Source organism: Castor canadensis, chromosome 16 (genome assembly GCF_047511655.1).
Source record: "Castor canadensis chromosome 16, mCasCan1.hap1v2, whole genome shotgun sequence".
Lineage (NCBI taxonomy): Eukaryota > Metazoa > Chordata > Mammalia > Rodentia > Castoridae > Castor > Castor canadensis.
The window spans coordinates 14,062,282-14,085,336 of NC_133401.1; the positions used below are offsets into that span (position 1 = coordinate 14,062,282).

Here is a 23,055-nt window from a genome sequence, read left to right on the forward strand (position 1 = left end):
CAATTATTGCAATTTTCCCAGTGTCGCTAATTCCCATCTCAGATGTGTCAGACACGCATGGCCACAAGAGCCTGAAGTGCAGCAAGTTCATTCTCCCTGCCTTCTGCCAGTCTGCTCTTCTGCACTTGAAAACCTCCACAAGCTTTGCAGGAGAGACACAGGGTCCTTATCTGTCCTCTGCAGAGGGAGAAGGGACACTAAAGCCTAAGGACAAGAAGGTAGTTTGAGTCTGAGGCCTGACTATCACACTCACGCTTTTCCAGATCATTCTTTGGAATTATTTTTTTCAGGGTGCTTGACTCATGACAATCACCATCAAATAATTGAGCGAAATTGTTCAATTTTGTAGCCCCAACCTTCCCACAAAGCCAAATGCTCCATGTCTGCTAAAACACTTGGTCCTCAGGTCAGGCCACATTGGCTTCTCAGAGTTTAATCACATTGGGAAGTCCATCGGGACCCTTCTCTAGGACAGCCCTGAAAAAGGAGTCTCAGAGGTCACAACCCTGGCTGAGCAGGGGAGGTCTGTGCAGATGAAAGGACTAGAACCACAGGGAGGCAGCGGGTCCGTGAGGACCAGGAATAATACCCGGGGGCTATGACTCCAGGTCCTGGGCCTGTCCATGGCCAAGGCCTCTGCTAAGTTCACATGTGAGAATCTCTGTTTTTCTCCACGTAAATTCACATGGTCCCATGTTCTCAGAGTGCTGAGCTCCTCAGGCATCTTCTGCCTGGTTCTTTAAGAATTAAGATTTGTTGGGAAGAGAGAGAGCGTGACTCTAAAGGAGAGAGGCCTCTGCAGGGATCACAGGTACCACACAGAACCATCTTCTCTCTGATATCTGCACAGCCGAGTTACCTAAACCCTTCATCACAAGCACCAACTCCAGCCCCGTGGAGGGAAAGGACTCTGTAGCATTAATGTGTGAGCCTGAGACTCCAGACACAACCTACCTGTGGTGGATAAATGGTCACAGAGTTGCAGACAGTGACAGCCTGGAGCTGTCAAAGGACAACAGGACCCTCACTTTACTCAGAGTCACAAGGAATGACACTGGAAACTATGAGTGTGGAACCAGGAACCCAGTGAGCGCCAACCGAAGTGACCCTGTCACCCTGAATGTCCTCTGTGAGTAACTCTATTCCTCCATGGCCCTGGCTGCCAGCCCCAATACACAGGGTCAGAGACAACGCCACTCAGTCCCTCTCAGGTCCCAGTACACAGTTCCTCATCCCTGGGCACCACACAGGCCATGATATCCTGTCCCAGGCCCGTCCAGGCAGCCCACATTTGTCTAAGGCTGGAGAAGGGGTTGTACCTGTCTGGAGAGGCTGTGGTCACCTCCTTTGATGGAGGAACAGGACATGTCTCAGACTCAGCATCAGTGAACAGAGGGGGCAGCTGGGATGTTTTAGTGTGTGCTGTGCTGAGGATGGAACCCAGGGCGCACTGCCTGTTATGCAAGTGCTCTGTCACTGAGCTACATTACGAGCCCTGGTTGGGATTTAATTTTTTGTTGGCAGTACTGGGCTTTGAACTCAGGGCCTACACTCGATCCACTCCACCAGCCCTATTTTTGATGTGTTTTGTTGAGATAGGTGCTCACGAACTATTTGCCTGGGCTGCCTCCTGAGAGCTAGGATTACAGGTGTGAGCCAGAGGCACAGGCATGGTTCAGACTTTCTAAAAACAAGTTTGTGACATCACTCAGGGCTATACTTTTGGCTTTCTAAAAAGCAGGATATTCCCTGTGCTGACATTTCACGTGACTTCTTTCCATTTCTTCCAGATGGCCCAGACACCCCCATCACATCCCCTCCAGAATCACATTTCCGTCCAGGGGACAACCTCAGGCTATTTTGCCACACAGCCTCTAACCCAGCTGCACAGTATTCCTGGCTTTTCAATGGGAGGCCCCAGTCATCCACACAAGAGCTCTTTATCCCCAATGTCACCGCAAATAATGCCGGATCCTACACCTGCCTCGTCCACAACTCTGCCACTGGTGTCAGTAGGACCACAGTCAAGAATATTCTAGTCCTTGGTAAGTGGATCCCTGGAACATGAGCGCCAAGCTCTGGGGTGGTGCCTGGATTTTCTGGAAGAACAGGAAGAAGTTCACCCCAGCCTGTGTGCATAGACCCTGGTAAATCCCAGTCCTCCCCGAACTTCAAGCTCCATCCCTGAGTCTCTCTATCATCTTGCTCCTCTCATTTCTCATGGCTGAACTGGGGTTTCAGCCTGAAATAGTGAGGAGGGGGATCTTCCAGTCCTACAGAGGCTCTAGCTCCAGGATTTCACTACCCTTAGAGGAGAGTTGAAGGGTCTATAAGGTAATTAGGTTCCATCTGTCACTAACCCATTCCTTCCATCAACTCTCAGTTTCCTTTTACATTCTTCTTCATCTACAACAAATATCCAATCTAAGAACATGCTCAGACCTCTTTTCCCCAAATGAGAAAAGGAAATCCCATCAGGTGGGGTGAGCTGCACAAAGCTCTGCCACCTGGTGATGGGCTGTGCTCTGAATCCATGTGAGGTGGGCTGGGTTGGGTTGGGGTGGAAAAGAACCATAAGAGGCCTGTGGTGAGTCTGAGTAAATTGATCTGGGGTCAGAGGGAGGTGCATTCCTCCTTACAGATCATCACCTACACAAAGACACCCAACCTTGCAAAGAGTACAGCAATCTAGGGGTCACCTTACACAGCTCACTGTGGAACCTAGAACTGGAGGAATGTCTGAGAAAGGAGCCAGGCCCTGGCCCCACTCAACCCCTGAGCCTCAGTTTCCTCATCTGTGAAATTATAACACAAAGCCTGGCTCTTCAAGTTGTTGTGGGGACATTTATTAGACCAATGGCATTAAAGTCCTCATCACAGGGCCTGCAGGGTCAAGACTCAGGCAATGTGATCGCTGGTAACACTTCCATGAACTTGGTGTTAGCTGGTGAGTCAGGCAGACCTGGGTGAGCATGTTACTGTATCACTGACCAGTGGGTGACCTGGGTTGTTTATTTACACACATGGTGTCAGATCCTAATCTGCACAATGGAGTGACATCTGCTGCCTCTCACAGGCCAGAAGGATGAGATGAGATGTAGGGAAAGTGACTTCCACTGGACTGGCCCATAGAGGGCCCCTGACAGCAGAGAGTCACCACCATCTTCATCATTATCACTCCTAAGCCTGTTGCTGACAAGTTAGGACCTGTCCTCTAGAACTGTCATAGGAGGGAGAATAAGAAGCAGAGGAAGAGGCACTAACAGGAACGTGACAGAGTGTGGTACACGTTGCAGGAGGGGGAATGTGAGAGTTAGAGCAAGTTCAGGTTTCAATAGGAAATGAAGCAATGCCGACATCCGCCCAATTGGAGGACATGGAGATGACAATACAATAAAACACTCCCAGACTGTTAGTGACACAAATTTTCTGGTTCCTTTCCTGCAAGGTTCCTTGTGGCTCTTCTGGACACAGTTCTTCCCTTTTCTCTTCTCTCTTCAGCAGCAGGAAAGGCTTCAGGTCTGTCTGTGGGAGTCATGGCAGCCATTGTGACCGGAGTTGTGCTCGGTGTGGTTCTGGTGGTTGCAGTGACCTGTTTCCTGTTCCTCAGAAGGACTGGCAGGTACTGAGGCCTCTCCCTACTTGACCCCACCTGTGGCTGACCAGGGTGGAGACTTCGGGTTCTGGACCTGGCTCCTGTCCCCCAACCTCCCAGGGAAGCTTTCTCCTGTTCCAACAGCTCCTCCTCACCAAGCGCTGACCCCAGGCTGCTCCTCAACTCTTCCTCCTCCGTAAATGGCACAATCAGGAACCCAGCCCGGGCTCTGTCCTGATCCCTCACACAGCAAACCTGCAGCACTGCCTGGGAGTGCTTGCTCAGCACACACTCCTCCCTGTGTATTTTACCCACCACCCAGGGAGGTGTCACAACCCAGGATCTGAGGAGCAGTCATGGTTGAGGTAATGCAGGGAGAGTGGAGGAGCCTGGACAGGCTTTGTGGGTTCAGCTCCCCCAACGGCTGCTGTGCTGCCCAGGACTCCTGATAGGTGAGATGGGACTGCCAGGGTGTAGGCACAGCAGCAAGTCCTGAATGTCCTGTGTACTGCCAAGGCAGATGGAGGGAGAAGACAAAGCCACTGTTACATTGCAGCCCACCTGGCCTGAAGGTCAGGGAGAATCCTGATGCACGTGGCTCCCCCAGGGTCCTGTCCACACAGCTGCCCCTCTCTCCCTCCCAGGCCTGGACCCTTCCACTAAGTCAACCCCTCAGGTTGCCTACTTTCCTGGGCCCTCAGTCCCTTTCCTGGGTCTCTGGGTCAGTGTGTACTGGGTCTGCATCTGTGTAAGGGACTTTCTGGTCAGGCTCAGGACAGAAATGGATTCTGAAGGTTTTGCTCAGTTGTCCTCTCCTGGGTCCCTTGCTCTTACCACAGAAGTGATGGAAAGAAGAGGTGTCCACAGCACACTTAAAATGGGGTCCCTTCTGGTCCCCTGTCTACTCCCAAGCCTGTGACCTCTCCCTGACCCCTCATTAACAAACCTGAGCTTTTCTAGGGCCAACCATTTACATGACTTCAGAGAGCACTGGCTCCCAGCGTCCACGCCGGGTAAGTGACCTTTGACCCCACGTGTGACTGGAGCTCCAAAACTATCCACCCTGACAGTCACCTTTTGGGGATCTGAACCTTCCCTGGGGCTTCACAGAGGTCTCAAAAAACACTAGGCACAGTGGACCCTAAACTCCAGATCAGCATAGACACATGGGATCTAGTCATGGTTACCTCCTCAGCCTCAGTTGGTCACTGGGCACTAAAACCTTGGAGGGTGTTTCCCAAAAAATGTTGTGGGATCAGAGGACCTCCCACAAATTCTCCTAGAGAAAGAGCCCATACCTCCTCACACTCTCCTGCTAACTCCTGACTGTGCCCTTAGGTCAAGGACCCTTGGACAAATCCACTTCTCTGGTAAGCCTGTCCCCTCCCCCTTCACAAAGGCGTTGCCAGCTGTGCAGGCTAAGGGTGGGTTCAATTTTCCCCACTTCAATACAGGCCCATTTCCCCATATATCAGGACAGTGTTAGCCCAGCCATGGCAAGTACTGAGCCTTTCTACAGAGTCAGGATCACCCTTGCCCAGTCTTGACCCCAACCTAGGTGTCTCTGACCATCAGAAAGAACCACTGGAGACCAGCAGGTGTAACGTGGGCTGTGGGAGCATCAAACACTGGGACAAGGGGTGTGCTGGGTGGGTACAGCTAGGACTTGAGGAGGAGTCATCTGGGTTGGAGGATGGTGTGTAGGAGCTAGAGTTGTTCACTCCTGAGGGGAAATGGGGAAGTAGAAACAGGGAAGTAAGCTCTGCCTGTCAGAGACCAGAACCTTCAATCATTGCCTGGACCTTGCTCACTGCAGCCTCAGCTTGGGTGGTTCTCCTTCCCTTTCCCCTGCCATCTGTTCTCTCTCCCCCCTTTAGGCCCCTCTTCCTGGTTCAAATACAGCTGTTCCCATCTACCAGGTGAGTGTGGGAGACCAATGTTCTGATCCCACTGGCCAAAGGTGACCCAGGACCTCCCACACCCCATAACTGGATGAACTTTGAGATTCAGGAGTCAGCAGTAAAAAGGGGATGAGGTGGTGGTGAGCAAAGGATGAAGGCCTGGGGACTGGACTCCTGAGTCAGGCCAGTGCAGATAGCAATCTGGGTGGGACAGGGCTTGGGAGACCTGGACTCTCATGTGAGGGGGACACTTGACTCAGAGGACTCTTTATTCTTTTTACAGGACTTGCTAAAACATGAAATGGAGATTTATGATCATATCAGCCACAAAGGACATATGACTTCTTAGTTTTCTCTGGAAACTTCTGCTTATTGATCAGGGACAGTCACCCAGAACCTCAAACTCAGTCTTGTTGGTCAGAGATGGTCCCTGAGCCCCAAGGAGAGTGTGACTTGGGGAGGAAGGATTTATCCTGAGTTTTTTGGGACCCACACAGGCTGATCAAGGCTCTGGATGGGACAGACCAAGGTCATCTGTGCTATATAAACAGGGGAGATTCTAGAGAGTGTGAATGGAGCCACAAGTGTGACCTGGAAAGCAGCTGAAATAAAGAAACCCTTTCCTTCACTGGTTCTTTCTGTTCTCATGGGAACATCTCTGAGTAGAAACTCACCTGAAATACCAGTCATCTCTCTCCTGTGTCACACCATATAAATGTCATCTCTACATTGTTACCACAAGCTCTGTATTCCTATGATACAGGAGCTGGAAGGTAGGAGCCAGGGTTAAAGCCGGGGTCCCTGCACAACGAGGGGTGAGATTCCCAAGAGCCCTGTAGGCTGCAGAGCATTTAGGGGTCCCCACTGTCAGAGACTCAGGGTGGCCTCTCCTGGCCACCGAGAGTCTCCTGTACCAGAAATGAGGATCTAGGGAGCCTTGAAAGGACTCTGTTCTGTGTACCAAAACTCTCACGGCCATTTTGTCATATTTTCACTGAGTTGACACTTCTCTGTATCAGCCCTTCAATTACGTCCACCGCACCCTCCAGCTCCTCTGAGGGAGGCAGAAGCACAAGGCACCCCAACACATTTTCAACTTCTGAGTGGCGCTAAGCTGTTAGGAGCTGAAGAACAGTGAGATCATAGTTCACCTGCCCTTCCTGGTCATCAGCACCATGGACAGTATCTCAGGGCCACTTGTTCCCCAGGCTGTGCAGCAGGGAGGAGGCAGTGAGAAAGCACGGGAGACAGGTGTGGGAAAGATTGAGTGAGGAAGTTTTTGCAGAGCCACTCACTAATTTCTGTATTGTTCACCCTTGCACTTCCCATCCACCTGCCTCAAGATCAAATCCCAAAACTACCTGCTCCCTCAGGTGCCTATGACTCCCCACTTGCCTCACCCCATCCTGCCTTAGTCCCACCTCTGTCTCCTGGTCCCCAAGCATATCCAGGGATGGTGTTCACAGAGGTGATGGCTCACGGCCATGGCCAGATTTAAAGGGAATGAAAAGAAACTTGGGGTGGAATAAACAAGTGGCAGAATCCTGTTTAGTCTCTTTATTCTTGAAGCTGTGACAATTGCCTGATACGCAGTATCACAACAACAACAAGCCCAGAAATCAACATGTCATCTGGCTATCTCATCTGGAGGCCGTGGACAGAGTGTTTCCTCACAGACAAGCTGCTGCCAGCTTTTCTGTGCTGCTGTGGCTTCTTTTTTACCTTGCAGCCAGGAGCCAGGTGTCTTGATGCCCCTCTCAGCTCTGATTCATTTCACACCTCCTGCCCCTCCTCAACTCTCCTGCCTCCCCGTCTCATTGTAAAGAAAAGACCTTGTGATTGCTCACAGTTCATCCACTGGATAAACCACAGAACCTTCCTGTTTCCTGATCCTTTTGTAATCTGTTGAGTGTCTTTTCCCATGTCACATGTTCACAGAGTCTGGGGAAGAGGTTGTGGACATCCTTGAAGCGCCTTGTTCTGTGTACTGCACCTCTCAGAACATTTAGTCATCTTTTGCTGAGTTGCCCTTTTTGGTATCAGCTTTGCAATGATGTCCACCGCACCCTCCAGCTCCTCTGAGGGGGGCAGCGGCACACAGCACCCCAACACTTTACCTTCTGAGTGGTGCTCAGCTGCTAGGAGCTAAAGAACAGAGAGATCACAGTTTACCTGCCCGTCCTGGTCATCAGCACCATGGACAGTGCCTGAGGCCAACTGGTTCCCAGGCTCTGCAGCAAGGAGGCCCTAAGAAGGGAGAGGGAGAGAGGGAGAGAGAGAGAGAGAGAGAGAGGTGTGGGAAAGAGGGAGCTAGGGACCTTGGGGTCATTGCCATGTTTACCACCTCTTGTACCTGTCACATTACTGCACCACTCAGTGTGGTGCAAGCTCTAACTCACAGTGAGTGTTTTTGTCCCTGAGAGCAAGGGCTGGGCGTGTGGCTCAGTGGCAGTGTGCTTGTCTACCAAAGGCAACGCCCTTTTCAGCCATCAGGAGAACCATATCAATCAATCAACCAATCAGTCAGTCAATCCTTTGTGTTTCAAGTCAATATTTTTCTAAAAATGTTGGAATCTTTTCCTGATTAACTTCTTGCTTGAGTGCCTGACCTTTCAATCAGCACATCACCCAGCGTGGAGACCCCCTGAGAACAGCATCTCCTTCCAGGGCACCAGCTATGTCCTTGGGAGAGAAGCCAGCTGAGCCCCTGGACTGCTCTGCCAGCTCCTCAAAGCCTACCTTGTCACTGCCATCTTCCTCATTCCCAACTCATCCCATCCACAGAGTAACTCTGCTCCTACAGACCCAGCCCTGTTCTTCTAGAGACTCATGTCCAGTCCATCCAGTGTCCCTGAAGGTCTCACACTCACCCCCAGGTCACCCTGTGTCAGGGTCACTGTGTGCTGAGGGAACTTCCCTTCCTTGAGTGGGTACAGCTCCCATCTCCCATCTCCCATCTGAGCAGTACCAGGGTCATCTCTACTCTGTCTTGGCACCCACTCTTCCTGTTTGGGGCCTCCCTCATCATCTACTCTGGACACAGCCCAGCTCCTGACAGGCCCCAGATCTGTGCTGATCCTCCACAAGGAGAAGCACTCAGAGAGTAACAGACACTAGCACATCCACCATCAAGAACGTCTACTGCTGTGAGCCTGTGGTCTTCCCTGTCATCCTGGCTACTTGGGAGGCTGAGATCAGGAGGGTCATGGTGGAGGCCAGCCATGGCAAATAGTCAGGGAGACTTTCATCTCCAAAGAACTAGATGCTAAATGGACAGCAGGTGTAGCTCAAGTTAGAGAACCTGCTTTTCCAGTGTGAAACATTGGGCTTAAACCCCAGTCCTACCAAAAAAAAAAAAAAAAAAGGAGAAATCGTGAGAGAAATAGAAGAAAAAGAGAAAATATTCTCCTGAGTCCTCCCCTTCTTATGCCTGTGGCAGGGACAGATAAAAATATCTCTTCTCACCATCCAGCCCCCAAGGTCAATCCTAAGCCTCGTTCCTCCCCAGCTCAGTCACAGCAGGTCAACGTCCTTGCTGTTCTTTCTCCAGAAAGGCAGGTTCCAGCCTCTGTTGAAGTAGCCTTTCCTCCATGCCCAGTAGCCCCAATTTATACATCTGCTTGCCTTAGTGTCAGATACCTGAGCCACCCCTCCCTCAGGTGCTAATGACTTCCCACCCTCTGCACCTCACCTGCCCTAGTCACACCTGTGCCCTGGTCCCAAGATTCCCCTGAGCATGTGCAGGTATGGTGCTCACAGAGGTGATGGCTCACGGCCATGGCCAGATTTAAAGGGAATGAAAAGAAACTTGGGGTGGAATAAACAAGCAGCAGATCATGTTCAGCCTCCTTCTTCACTGCTCAACTGGACTGTGCATGGCTATCAGACAAGGAGATGAAAAGAAACCTCACGACGTCCAGTGAACATTTCCTTCTCATCGCCTCTTTTACCTGTGGACCCACATGGCTACCCAGATGTAAGGCTCCACCATCTGGGCATGGGTAGGTGAACAAACCTCAAACACCATCACTTGTAATTCACAAACACTCCACCCTCTGCAATGACGGTGTCCATTGCCACCAAATGTGGGTAGCGCCACTCTCCCTCACAGTCAGGGAAGTGGAAACACATCCCTCATGCCTTCATCTCAGGAGGTGAAAATAAACAAAATAAATATCAGGATATCTCAGAAGATGGAAGAGCTCCCTGCTGCAGGGCAAGAGGACTCTGGTCTCGTGTAACCCAAGAGCAGTTCCTGTGCTTCTGAGGAGGGGCGGTTGTGAGGTGTGACAGGTGTCTCTGATATGAAGCTTGGTCCTCTGTAAGGGAGTCCCTGGTGGGGTCAGAGAGGATCCACGCGTTCCCTGACACAGTGAGGACCAGACGCCCTGGGGATGGAGAGGATGGAGAAGCCCCAGAGCAGGAGGAGGAGGCTGAGAACCCCACACCAGCCCTGGTTTCAGGACTGAGAAGTCTGAGGTCATTGTTGTTGGGGAGGCATGGATTACATGAGGACACAAGGACACTGATCCTCCCTCTAATCCTACACGTGCTTCAGTCCAGAACAAAGGCTGGGAACATGGTGCTGGATCCCCAGTACTGCAGACACAGTTTGGTCTGGCACCGACCTCGGACCTCAGTTTGATGACATCTGATTGGCACGTCAGAGAATAGTTTGGTGGTGGTCTGTTGAGAATTCCAGATGGAAGCTGATGCATCACTACCATTACATGGAAATTTGAAGTGGGATCAAATCCTTACCCAACTCGGCTGTCTGCAGTTTCCTTACTGTCCACCAGGGGGCAACAGCTTCCCCAGCATGGAGCCTCCCAAAGGGCTACTGACTTCTGTCTAGGAGTGCCTGACCAGCCCCATAAATTGACAGATATCTGACATAAATTGAGAGATATCTGATGGGGTAACTCAACCCCTCAGGGCCACTTCCTTGCAAGACACCATAGGATTCTGACAGGGACTATGAAGGCCTCCTAGAACTTCTATAAACAAGTTCAGTTTGGGAAGCACCTGCTCCAGGCAACTGTCTCAGGTTCATGACTCTAGGTCACCCTGGGGTGCTTCTTGCCATGGTTGTCATTTGGCCTCCTATTTGGACTGAGGAGGAGTCGTGACTTCCTGACTGTCTGAATCTCATAGCTTTGGGAACTGTCACCAGCCAGTGCACTTCCCTGAGAGCCACACCTATCTAAGGGCATCTGGGCGTCAACCTCTCCTGAGACCCAGTGTGGAGAACACAGGCAGACAGGGGCCCTAGGCCATTAGCTAAATACTCTGAGGTGCTTTTGAGGAACTGATGACAAATGATACTTCTTCCAGGTCCTTGTCCCCCAGGAGCCCAGTCCAGGGATTTCTAACTTGGAGACAAATAACAATAGATGCTGCTGATGTGGGGCTCCTCTAGACCAAGGTCAGTGACTATGAGTATTCTGAGGGTAATTCACAGGCAATATGCTACCCAGATACCATTTGCCATGTGTCCTAAGGAAGGGAAACTGAGGCACAGGAAATAAAGTTGCTGAATGAGGGTCTCACAGAGCAGTGGTGGCAGGACAGAGACCCAGGGTGGCTGTGTCCAGCTACAGCCGCCCCCTCTTCCCTGGAGGCTGCATTAGGGGTCTGGGCCCAGAGAGAAGTAGGTGGCTCAGGTGCTTTCATCTCAGAGTTTTGCAGCTTTGAGGGAGCAGGGAGTTGGGCTGGGGAGGGAGAGCAGATGGACAATTAGTCAGTTTTTACTCTGGAACTAAATCATCTCCTTCAACAGAATGTCAGGGTCTTTCTGCTCAGGCAGCCGAGACACTCCCTCCCTGGGTGGACTTGCAGTGGTGTTTCCTGGCACTCTGGCTGTAACTCCCCTTGGAAGGTAGAGAAGAGAACTTTGTTGTCTCACTCCCCACTGTGCCCTGCAACCAGGGGAAGCCCAAGGTATAGTCAACTCTCCACAGTCTTGTGATGCAGGAGGGAAGGAATGAACAGTGAGTGAGTGAATGGATGCATGGATGGATGGGTAGATGGATGGATGGTCTAGAACCTCTTCAGAGGTTAAACCTGCATGCAGAGTCCTAGAACTTTTTCTTTCCCTTTTTTCCTTTTATTATTGTGCTGGGAAAAACCTTAGCTTCTTTTTTTTTCTTTGGTGGGACTGGGATTTGAACAAGGGCTTCAGGCTTGAAAGCAGGCACTCTACCACTTGAGCCACACTTCTAGTCCCCCTAGAAGTTTCTATCCACACCTCCCTTTATAAATCCTGGAGGCTGAGACCCTGGTTCCATCCTCTGAGCATATGCTCCTAAGGTCACCCCTGGAGCCACATCACAGGGTGACCCTGGAGCTGTTGGCTGGGAAGGGTCTCAGGGTTTCACTAGTTCAACTCAGAGACAGCCAGGAGCTCTAGGTCTGTGGGGTCTTTGAAGTCACTGTAACCCAAACTGATCCCTGTCCTTGGTGTTTCTGCCTCCCTGTGTTCCTCTCCACCCTCACAATGCTCCCACTTCATTCCCAGCGGGACTGCCCCTGCTGCCCGGCTTGCCCTTCCTTACCTTCCCCGACTAATGCTGACCTTCCTGTTCCCTTCCTGCTAAACCCTGGGGCCAGGCCACCCTCCTGGGCACAGGAATCAGTTCAAGTAGCTGTCCCCTGTGCCTATCACAAGACAATGTCCCCCACTCTGCAGTAGCCTCCACTGGGTCCCTGACTAGCACTGCTTTCTTCCATGACGCTGATATGTGAAACAGCCCACAACCAAGACAAGCAACATCCCTGTCCACTCTCTGCACTGACTCAACCAGGGGGTCAGAGAGAGGACAGGACTGCACGCCCTAAAGCCCCAGCCTCCTCCACCCCTCTCACTCTGTCCACCCTGGTTCCACTGTGGCACTCAGGATCCTCCAGTGGTCCTGGGAGCTTCCCCAAGGGGCAGCTGGCCAGACGGTGCTGTCTGATGGGCTCACTGCGTATCTCACACCCACCTGTGTCCCCTAGTGACACTATTGTCACAGGTGGGTCCTTTACAAGGGCCAAGAGCACCATCCACTGATCATTTCAATCAGACTCTAATCAGAAGACTCTCATTTTGAAGAACTGAAAAAACTGTAGTTGTGATTCCTGTACCGAAAAGAAATTGAAGAAAAATTTCACATACTTGTGTTGGGTTCCACCCCACCACCTTACCTGAGTCTCCATAGCAGCTGGGGACATAAACTTCTAAATTAACACATCGATGAGTTTGGCACGATTCCTTCTTTATATACTAGTGCATCTCAGACTTCTCTTCTGACCCTTTGTCCCAAGAGACTCACATCACAATGTGACCTGCAGGATTTCGGAGCTCAGACTAAGACATTGCCATGCTCTACAGAAATAGTCCCTTCAAGAATTGGTCTTAGAGCTGGATATTAACACAATTATTACAATTTTCCCAGTGTCACAAATTCCCATCTCAGATCTTTCAGACACGCATTTCCACAAGAGTCTGAAGTGCAGCAAGTTCATTCTCCCTGCCTTCTGCCAGTCTGCTCTTCTGCACTTGAAAACCTCCACAAACTTTGCAGGAGAAACACAGGGTCCTTATCTGTCCTCTGCAGAGGGAGAAGGGACATTAAAGCACAAGGACTAGAAGATAGTCCTGCTCTAAAGACTGTCTGTGCCCTCACTCTTTCCTAGATCATTCTTTGGAACATCGCTGTCTTTATGAGTCCTTGGCTCATGCCAGTGACCATCAAATATCCAAGCAGAATTGTCCAATCTTGCAGCTGCAACCTCTCCTCGGCCAATGCCTGCTTGATCTTGGTCAGTTTGTGTGCGACAGCTGCTGACACACATGTCTGTGACCAGGCCAGGCCAGGCTGTGTTGGCTTCTAGGAGTTTAACACAGGAGAGTCCATCAAGACCCTGCTTTAGGACAGCCTTGAAAAGCAGAGTCTCAGAGGTCATCACCCAGGCTGAGTAGGGGAGGTCTGTGCAGTTGAAAAGACTGAGAGCCACAGGTAATGAGGCCAATGAGACTGGGGGCCTTTGAGGCCAGGAGAAGCACCAGGGGCTCTGACTCCAGATCCTCGGCCTGTCCTTGACTAAAGACTTCAGCTAAGTTCACATAGAGAAAGTCTGTGCTTTGCCACATAAGGTGGCCCCATGTCCTCCGAGTGCTCAGGTCCTCAGGCACCTGCTGTGAGACACACTCCTGCCTGGCTTTTTAAGATCTCAGGTTTGTTGGGAAGAGAGACAGATGGTGACTCTGATGGAAAGAGACTTCTGTAGGGATCACAGGTACCACACAGAACCATTTTCTCTGTGATATCTGCACAGCCGAGTTACCCAAACCCTTCGTCACAAGCACCAACTCCAGCCCCGTGGAGGGCAAGGAGCCTAAAGCTCAGAACACAACCTACCTGTGGTGGATAAACGGTCACAGCCTTCCAGGCAGGGACAGGCTGGAGCTGTCCAAGGACAACAGGACCCTCACTTTACTCAGAGTCACAAGGAATGACACTGGAAACTATGAGTGTGGAACCTGGAACCCAGTGAGCACCAACCAAAGTGACCCTGTCTCTGAATGTTCTCTGTGAGTAACTCTATTCCTCCATGGCCCTGGCTGCCAGCCCCAATACACAGGGCCAGAGACGAGGCCACTTAGTCCCTCTGAGGTCCAAGTCCCTCATCCCTGGGCACCAGACAAGCCATGATATCCTTCCCCAGGCCCATCCAGGCAGCCCACATTTGTCTAAGGACCGCAGAAGGGGATGTGCTTGTCTGGAGAGGCTGGGGTCACCTCCTGCGATGGAGGAACAGGACATGGTTCAGAGTCAGCATCAGTGAACAGAGGGGGCAGCTGGGATGTTTTAGTGTGTGCTGTGCTGAGGATGGAACCCAGGGCGCACTGCCTGTTATGCAAGTGCTCTGTCACTGAGCTACATTACTAGCCCTGGTTGGTTCAGGCAGTACTGGGGCCTGAACTGAGGGCCTACACCTAGAGACACTCCACCAGCCCTATTTTGTGATGGGTTTTGTTAAGATAGGGTCTCACAAACTATTTGCCTGGGTTGTGTTCGATCTATCGTCCTGCTGATATCTGCCTTTTGAGAGCTAGGATTAGAGGTGTGTGCCAGAGCCACTGGCATGGTTGGGACTTTCTAAAAACAAGTTTGTGACATCACTCAGGGCTATACTTGTGGCTTTCTGTAAAGCAGGATCTTCCCTCTGTTGACATTACATGTGGCTTCTTTCCATTTCTTCCAGATGGCCCAGACAACCCCATCACATCTCCTCCAGACTCACATTTCCATCCAGAGGCAAACCTCAGCCTCACTTACCAAAGTAAGTGAAATTCACCTGAAATTCCCATCAGCTCTGTCCTGTGTCAGTCAGGGAAAACATCTCTACATTTTTACCTAAGCTGTATCCCTATGATTGATGAATTGGGAGGCAGGAGCCAGGGTAAAGGTCAATGTCCATGGTAGAGGGTGTGAGATTCCCTAGTGACCTGCAGCCAGCAGAACACTCAGGGGTCCCTCCATCCAGAGACTCAGGGTGGCCTGTCCAGGCCACTGACTTCTCGTCTGCCCAAAAGGCCAGTGCCCAGGAGGTCTTCAAGTCTTGGGACACAGAGTATGGCTGTCAGAGTAAACTTAGATGTGAGACCTAGGCTCAGACCCCCAGCAAGGTCCTCCAGGTACTGCCTGCATTCTCTGGCCCTGTACTCCTCATCTTTTTCCACTCTGTGCTTGACTGGGTCCTACTCCAGTCTTAAGCATCCAAGGGCAGAAGTGCAGGGCTCACTGAGTGACCTTTCCTGGCTGTGTGGTGATGGGACAATGTGTCTCTTCTTGACCTGGCCACAGGAAGTCCTCCTGCAGCCTCCTCCACACACCTGGGCCACTGCTCCCAGTCCTTCTCAGAGTCCCTGAGCAGGGAGATGGCCTCAGGTCTCCTCACTCGGATCAGGCACCACATCCCACAGACAGCTCTCCCTGCACTAGAGCTCTGAGGATGTTCTGTTAATTCCTCAGTTTGGATGTCCTGGGATGAAAAGCAACCCACAGAATTTCATGCGGACATCTGGTCATCGTTATTCCTTATCCCCCATGTACAGAGTCTCAGATTAGACAAGGAGACTCCTCTTGCCTTCTTTGCCTATTGAGGCTGTGACAAATTGCCTCAAATACGTTGGCATAAAATACAACAGAAACCAACATGTTCACCTGGGTGTATTTGTCTGGAGGCCAGGGGACAGTGTGTCTCCTCACACACTAGCACCTGCCTGCTTTCCTGGGCTGTGGCCCCACTTTTATTTGAAGTCAGCAGCATGGTGTCCTGGAGCCCCTCTCTGCTCTGATCCCTCCTCACAGCTCCTGTTCTTCCTCAACTCTCCTGCCTCCCTCTCTCGTTGTAAGAAAAAGACCTTGATCACTCACATTTTATCAGCTGCATAAACCACAGCACCTGCCAGTTTCACGATCCCTATGTAATCTGTAGAGTGTCTTTTCCCATGTCACATGTTCACAGGCTCTGGGGATGAGGATGGGAACATCCTAGAAGGACCTTGCTGTGTACCGCACCTCTAAGGCCATTTTGTCATCTTTTCATTGAGTCCTCCATGCTTGGTATCAGTTTCTGAGATGACATCCACTGCACCCTCCAGCTCCTGTGAGGGAGGCAGGGACACATGGCACCCTAACACCTCCTCAGCTTCTTGATGCTACTGAGCTGTTAGGAACTAAAGAACTGGGAGGTCACTGTTTACCTGTCTTTCCTGGTCCTCAGCCCCACAGACAGTGTCTCAGGGCCACTTGTTCCCAGGCTGTGCAGCAGGGAGGAGGCAGTGAGAAGGTAGTGGGAGAGGTGTGGGAATGACGGAGTGAGGACGTTTTTACAGAGCAAGTCTCTGCTAATTGCTGGATTATGTGTGCTCTGCATGGGGAGAGACCTTGAGTTTGTTGCCATGTTCTATCTCTGTGCCTCTCAGAATACTGCACCCCAGACTGTGGCCTTGGAAGACTGAGAGCAAACTCTAGACTCACGGTGTTTCTGTCCCCGAGAGCAAGGGTGTGTATTCAGTGACAGAAGGCTTGTGCACCACAGGCAAGTGTTTGACCATCTGGAGTGCCAATTGATCAATCAAGCAATTCCTGAGATTCAGGACACTGTATTCTCCTAATAATGCCAGGATCATTTCATGATTAACTTCTTGCCTCGGTGTTTGACCTTTTAATCAGCACAGCACTCTGCATGGAGACCCCCTGAACACAGCATCCTGCTACATGGGCTCCAGCCTGGCCCTTGGGAAATTGAGCAATCTGAGCCCCTGGGCTGCTCTGCCAGCTCCTCCAAGCCTAGCCATGTCGCTGCATCTTCCTCATTCCCACTTCATCCCCTCCACAGAGCAACTCTGCTCCTACAGACCAATCCTGCCCTTCTAGGGACTCAGGCCAATCTATCTATTGTCCCTGAACACCTCACACTCACACTCCCAAGTCACCCTGTGTGCACGAGGGTCACCTGTGTGCTCAGGTAGCCTCTGCTACCTTGCATGGGTCCAACTCTGCCCTCACATGACACATCTGAGTGGTACCAGGGTAATTGCTACTCTGTCTTGGAACCCACTATTTCTGTTGGGCCCTCCCTCATCATCTCCCCTGGACGTAGCCTCCGCTCCTGAAAGGCCTCAGATCCATGCTGAATCTCCAAGGTGAAGCACTCAGGAGGTAATGGGCACTAGAACATTCCACTATCAAGAACCCTGCTGCTATGAGCCTGGGGCTCTTCCCTGTGGCAGGCTGAGATCAGGAGGATCATGGTTGTTGACCAGCCATGGCAAATAGTTCAAGAGACCTCCATCTCCAAAATAAGTTGAGCAAAATGGACTGGAGGTTGGGTTCAACCAGTAGAGAACCAGCTTTGCAAGTGTGAAACACTGGGTTCAAACCCCAGTCCTGCAAAAAAAAAAGAGAAGCCCACCTGAGTCCTCTCCTCCCCAAGCCTGTGACACTGACAGACACACAACACAGCTCTTCTCACCATCCAGCTCCCAAGGTCACCCCCTTGCTGCTTTCCTCCCCAAACCCAGCTGCAGCAGGACAACTTACTTGCTGCTCTTTCTCCAGGAAGACAGGTTCCAGCCTCTGTTTCAGTATCCTCCTCAAACACCCAGTAGCTCAAAGTTAACCATCCACCTGCCATAATCAAATCCCTAAGCCACCTTCTCCCATAGGTGCTAATCACACCTCTCTGCCTCGTCCCATCTTGCCCCAACTGGCACCCCTGTGCCTCTAATCCCCAACATTCCCTGACCATATCAGATGGCACGTCAGAGAAGACCTTGGTGGTCTTGAGATAGCAGATGGAAGGTGATGCCTCATTACAATGAGAAATTTGATGAATGCTGAGGAGGAAGTATAAATCCTTACCTGACTCTGTTATCTGCACTTTCCTTACTGTCCACCAGGGGGCAACAGCTCCTCAGGCTTGGACCTGCCAAAGGGCAACTGACCTCAGCCTAGCAATGCCTGACCAGACCCAGTCAGGACTCACCCCCAACCCCTGTGCTCCAGCCTCCTCCATATGCCTCTGCAAGCTTTATTCTGAAGGCTGTCACTCTGCAAACAGGTCCCTTCCCTCTACCCTTTCTCCCTCTCAAGGGAATGTACACTTGTCTTCAAGCCTCAGTCAAAAATTTCCTTGCCCTGCTCCCCAGGGCAGCTCTCTGTGATCCCCAGACCAGCACAGGCCCCAGCTCCCCACACTGTCCCTCTTACCCCTCTCTCGGTCATAATTAACTCCTTCCTTCAGTGTCCTTCTCACGGTGAGGTCTGGGGAGTGAACCTAACCCAAAGGAAGGGGAAGAGAGACAGGAGGCAGCACTGAGAGGGGAGGGAGCAGACAGGTGTCCTAGACACAGACTCCACACCCAGCCCATGTGACCCTGGGAAGAGCTGTTTCCCTGGGTGGAGGCTCAGCTCAGAGGGAGAAAGGACAGCAGAGTGACACCCAGTGCAGTCCTGCTTGGGAGCGGGTCTGGACCAGAAGCTCTGCTCCACAGATGAGGCCAGAGCAGGCAGTGGACATCATGGAGACCCCCTCAGCCCCTCCCAGAAGAATGGGCATCCCCTGGCAAGGGCTCCTGGTCTCAGGTGAGGAGATGGTTCCCTAGGAGTGTGCAGAAGGAGGGGAGCACAGAGACTGGCTGGGGCCTACTGGGGAAAATAAGATCCTGAGACTGGACACAGACCTTCTGCTTTGAGCTTAAGTGGACAGGACACAAGGAGTGACACAAGCTCAGCTACAAAAAACCTCTAGTGACAGGAATTGGAAAGGAGGGGAGGAAAAGCTATTCCAAGTTGATCACCACTGGCCACTGTATTTTATAAATTAATGTGAATAAGTATGTAAGGTGTCTCACCAAACAAAAATATAACTGGTAATTAAATATGTCTTACTTATAAACTTCAAATTGACAGATCCCTCTTCATGCAGTGCTCTGAAAACACTGGTTCATTCACCCACAGGTACATGGCGAGTATCAATCACTGGGCTCCAACAAGATCACACCAATCCTGTCCTCACAAAGTTCTTGTTCTAGTTCTCAATCCCCAGGGCCACTCCTCTGGAAAAGATGATAGGGCTCAGAGATGGACCCTGAAGGCCTCCCAGGGATTTTCGAAAACAAGCTCTGTCCTAGGAAGCCTGTGCCCATGGTGCCTGTCTCAGGTTTATGACTCCAGATGACCTGGGAGAACTTGGGGCCAGGGTTGGAATTTGGCTTCCTATTTGGGCTAATGAGGAGCGGTGAATTTTGTCTGTCTGTTCTCATTGCTCCCCAGCTCTGGTCTCCAGTCAGTGCACTGCCCCATGAGACACATCTGGGCATTTCCCTCTCCTGAGGCTCAGTACCTCAGACTTCTCCTCTGACTCCTTTATTCCCCTTGTAGGACTCATACATAATGTGACCTGCAGGACTTCAGAGCTCAGACTAAGACATTGCCGTTTATTGCTAAGAAATAGTCCCTTCAGGAATTGGTCTTAGATCTGGATATTAACACAATTAATGCAATTTGCCCAGTGTCACAATTCCCATCTCAGATGTGTCAGACACGCATGGCCACAAGAGCCTGAAGTGCAGCAAGTTCATTCTCCCTGCCTTCTGCCAGTCTGCTCTTCTGCACTTGAAAACCTCCACAAGCTTTGCAGGAGAGACACAGGGTCCTTATCTGTCCTCTGCAGAGGGAGCAGGGACACTAAAGCCTAAGGACAAGAAGGTAGTTTGAGTCTGAGGCCTGACTGTCACACTCACGCTTTTCCAGATCATTCCTTGGAATTATTTTTTTTAGGGTGCTTGACTCATGACAATCACCATCAAATACTTGAGCAAAATTGTTCAATTTTGCAGCCCCAACCTTTCCACAAAGCCAAATGCTCCATGTCTGCTAAAACACTTGGTCCTCAGGTCAGGCCACGTTGGCTTCTCAGAGTTTAATCACATTGGGAAGTCCATCGGGACCCTTCTCTAGTACAACCCTGAAAAAGGAGTCTCAGAGGTCACAACCCTGGCTGAGCAGGGGAGGTCTGTGCAGATGAAAGGACTAGAATCACAGGGAGGCAGCGGGTCCATGAGGACCAGGAATAATACCCGGGGGCTATGACTCCAGGTCCTGGGCCTGTTCATGGCCAAGGCTTCTGCTAAGTTCACATGTGAGAATCTCTGTTTTTCTCCACGTAAGTTCAGGTGGCCCCATGTTCTCAGAGTGCTGAGCTCCTCAGGCACCTGCTGTGAGACTCACTCCTGCCTGGTTCATAAGAACTTAGGTTTGTTGGGAAGAGAGAGAGGGTGACTCTAAAGGAAAGAGGTCTCTGCAGGGATCACAGGTACCACATAGGGGCATTTTCCTTCTGATGTCTGCACAGCAGAGTTACCCAAACCCTTCATCTCAAGCACCAACTACAGCCCTGTGGAGGGCGAGGAATCTGTAGCATTAATGTGTGAGCCTGAGACTCAGGACATAACCTACCTGTGGTGGATAAATGGTCACAGCCTTCCAGACAGTGACAGGCTGGAGTTGTCCAAGGACAACAGGACTCAGAGTCACAAGGAATGACACCAGAACCTATCAGTGTGGAGCCTGGAATCCAGTGAGTGTCAACCGAAGTGACCCTGTCACTCTGAATGTCCTCTGTGAGTAACTCTATTCCTCCATGGCCCTGGCTGCCAACCCCAATACACAGGGCCAGAGGCCATGTCACTCAGTGCTTTTCAGGTCCAAGGAAACAGACCCTGTTCCCTGGGCACCTGGCAGGCCATGCCATCCTGCCCAAGCACACCTAGGTAGCCCAGATTTGAGCCAAGATGTGAGGAGGAGTTGTTTCTGTCTTTAGAAGCTGGGGTCACCTCTTGTGATGGAGGAATAGGACTTGTCTCAGACTCAACATCAGTGAATGGAAGAGGGGACAGCTGGAATCTTTTAGTGTGTGTGTTGTGCTGAGGATGGAACCCAGAGTGTACTGCATGTTGGGCAAGTGCTCTATCACTGAACTACATTACTAGCCCTGGTTAGGATTTTTAAAAACAAGTTTGTGACATCACTAATGGCTGTACTTGTGGCTTTCTGTACAAACAGGACTTCCCACTATTGACATCACATGTGGCTTCTTTCCATTGCTCCAGATGGTCCATCGCCCCCCATCACATCCCCTCCAGTCTCACATTTCCATCCAGAGGCAAACTTCTGCCTCTCCTGCCATGCATCCTCTAACCCAGCTGCACAGTATTCCTGGCTTTTCAACGGGAGGCCCCAGTCATCCACACACGAGCTCATTATCCCCAATATCACTGCAAATAACGGCGCATCCTATACCTGCCACTGGCCTCAGTAGGACCACAGTCAAAAATATTCTAGTCCTTGGTAAGTGGATCCCTGGAACATGAGTGGCAAGCTCTGGGGTGGAGGCCTGGGTTTTCTGGAAAGAGCAGGAAGAAGTTCATCCCCAACTTGTGTGCATAGACAAGGGCAAATCCCAGTCCTCTTTTGGAGCCTCCAGCTCCAGTTCTGAGCCACTCTCCTCTTGCTTTTCTCATTTCTTATGGCTGACCTGGGATTTCAGCTTGAAATTGTGAGGAGCTGGATCTTCCAGCCCTACAGAGCCCCCAGGACCAGGCCTGCTGCCACCCTCAGTGGAAAGTGGAAGAGTCTATAAGGTCAGGTAGCTTCCATCTGACACTAACTGATCCCTTTCCATAAACTTTCTGTTTTCCTTTACCTCCTTCTTCATCTACAACTAATACCCAGGGCTTTGAAACACACTCAGGCTACTTTTCCCTAAATGAAAGGAGGAAACCCCATCAGATGGGGGATGAGCTGCTCAGAGCTCTCCTCCTGTCCCACCTGGTGACATGGCTCTGACTCCATGTGATGTGTGTTGGGTTAGGTTGGGGTGGACAGGAGACCTAAGGGGCCTGTGGTAAGTCTGGTTAAATTTTAAGACTAATAAGTGCCAGAGCCTCCCAGGCTCAGTTGTAGGAATTTGAGGAAATTGAGTCTCTGGACCAATGACTCTGACCTGTGTCCTGACCGTTTAAGGCTGTGGACACCAACATGTGTGATACATCACACAGAAATGTGAGGGACGCGGGCTTACAGAACTGGAGCTTCACCCTGGAGTCCGTGTGTGGGAGAGAAGATTCCAGGGAAAGTGAATGGAGCTCACTCAGAGTCATGTAGAAAGCAGCTGAAATAAAGAGACCCTTTCCTTCACTGGCTCTTTCTGTTCTCATGGGAACTTCTCAGTGCAGAAATTCACCTGAAATTCCAGTCAGCTCTCTCCTGTGTCACGCAGGGGAAATATCTAAGTTGTTACCACAACTTAGCTCCTGTATTCATATGATACAGGAGCTGGGCGACAGTAGCCGGGGTAAGGCTGGGATCCAAGCACAGGGAGGGGTGAGGTTCCCAAGAGCCCTGCAGCCATCAGAACACAGAGAGTCCCCACCATCCAGGGACTCATGATTGTCTGTTTTGGCCACTGAATTCTCTTCTGCCCAAAAGGCCAGTGCCCAAGATGTCTTCATGTCTGAGGACACAGAGAGTGGCTGTCAGAGTAACCTTAGGTGTGCTCCAGGCACTGCCTGGAACCTCTGTTCCTGTTTTCCCCACCTTTTTCCACTCTGTGCTTGACTGGGCTCACTGGTCCAAACTTCTTCTCCACACTTAAGCATCCAAGGGCAGGGGTCCTTGCATTATTACAGGTTTATTATATGGACATTATTATAGGCTACTATAATTAAAAATGAGCACTTTAGCCAACTGAAAATGATGATAGACCGGGACTAATGCTATGATATGCCATCTCAGTTCACAAAGCTGAGCATTGTTCAGGACTTCAAACTTGTGACTGAGTTGTTTTTGTTAGTTGAGTTCCGTGTTTCTCTGAAACACAGCATGACGGGCCAGTGTGAGTAATAATGAATGCTTCTCCAAATTGCAAATCGTGGGAGATGAAGAGCAATCTTGTGACATGCAGACTCAGTTCCCACAGGGCCCTTTCCTGGCTCCATGGTGA

At 51.0% G+C, this 23,055-nt stretch overlaps 2 protein-coding genes across 2 annotated transcripts in view; both read left to right on the forward strand.

Moving 5' to 3' along the window:
* Window positions 1-20,682, forward strand: part of LOC109688527 (cell adhesion molecule CEACAM5-like) — a 72,900-nt gene extending 52,218 nt beyond the window's left edge. The window contains 4 exon segments of the mRNA XM_074057345.1: window positions 851-1,129; window positions 1,791-2,045; window positions 20,407-20,578; window positions 20,580-20,682. Of these exon segments, the coding sequence (XP_073913446.1) occupies window positions 851-1,129; window positions 1,791-2,045; window positions 20,407-20,578; window positions 20,580-20,682 (809 nt within the window).
* LOC109688525 (cell adhesion molecule CEACAM4-like) lies at window positions 3,401-6,124 on the forward strand. Its single transcript, XM_020166919.2, has 5 exons — window positions 3,401-3,622; window positions 4,556-4,608; window positions 4,934-4,965; window positions 5,473-5,514; window positions 5,780-6,124. The coding sequence occupies exons 1-5, from the start codon at window positions 3,537-3,539 to the stop codon at window positions 5,843-5,845; spliced, it is 279 nt and encodes a 92-aa protein (XP_020022508.2). The 5' UTR covers window positions 3,401-3,536; the 3' UTR covers window positions 5,846-6,124.
* Window positions 20,683-23,055: the final 2,373 nt, after the last annotated feature.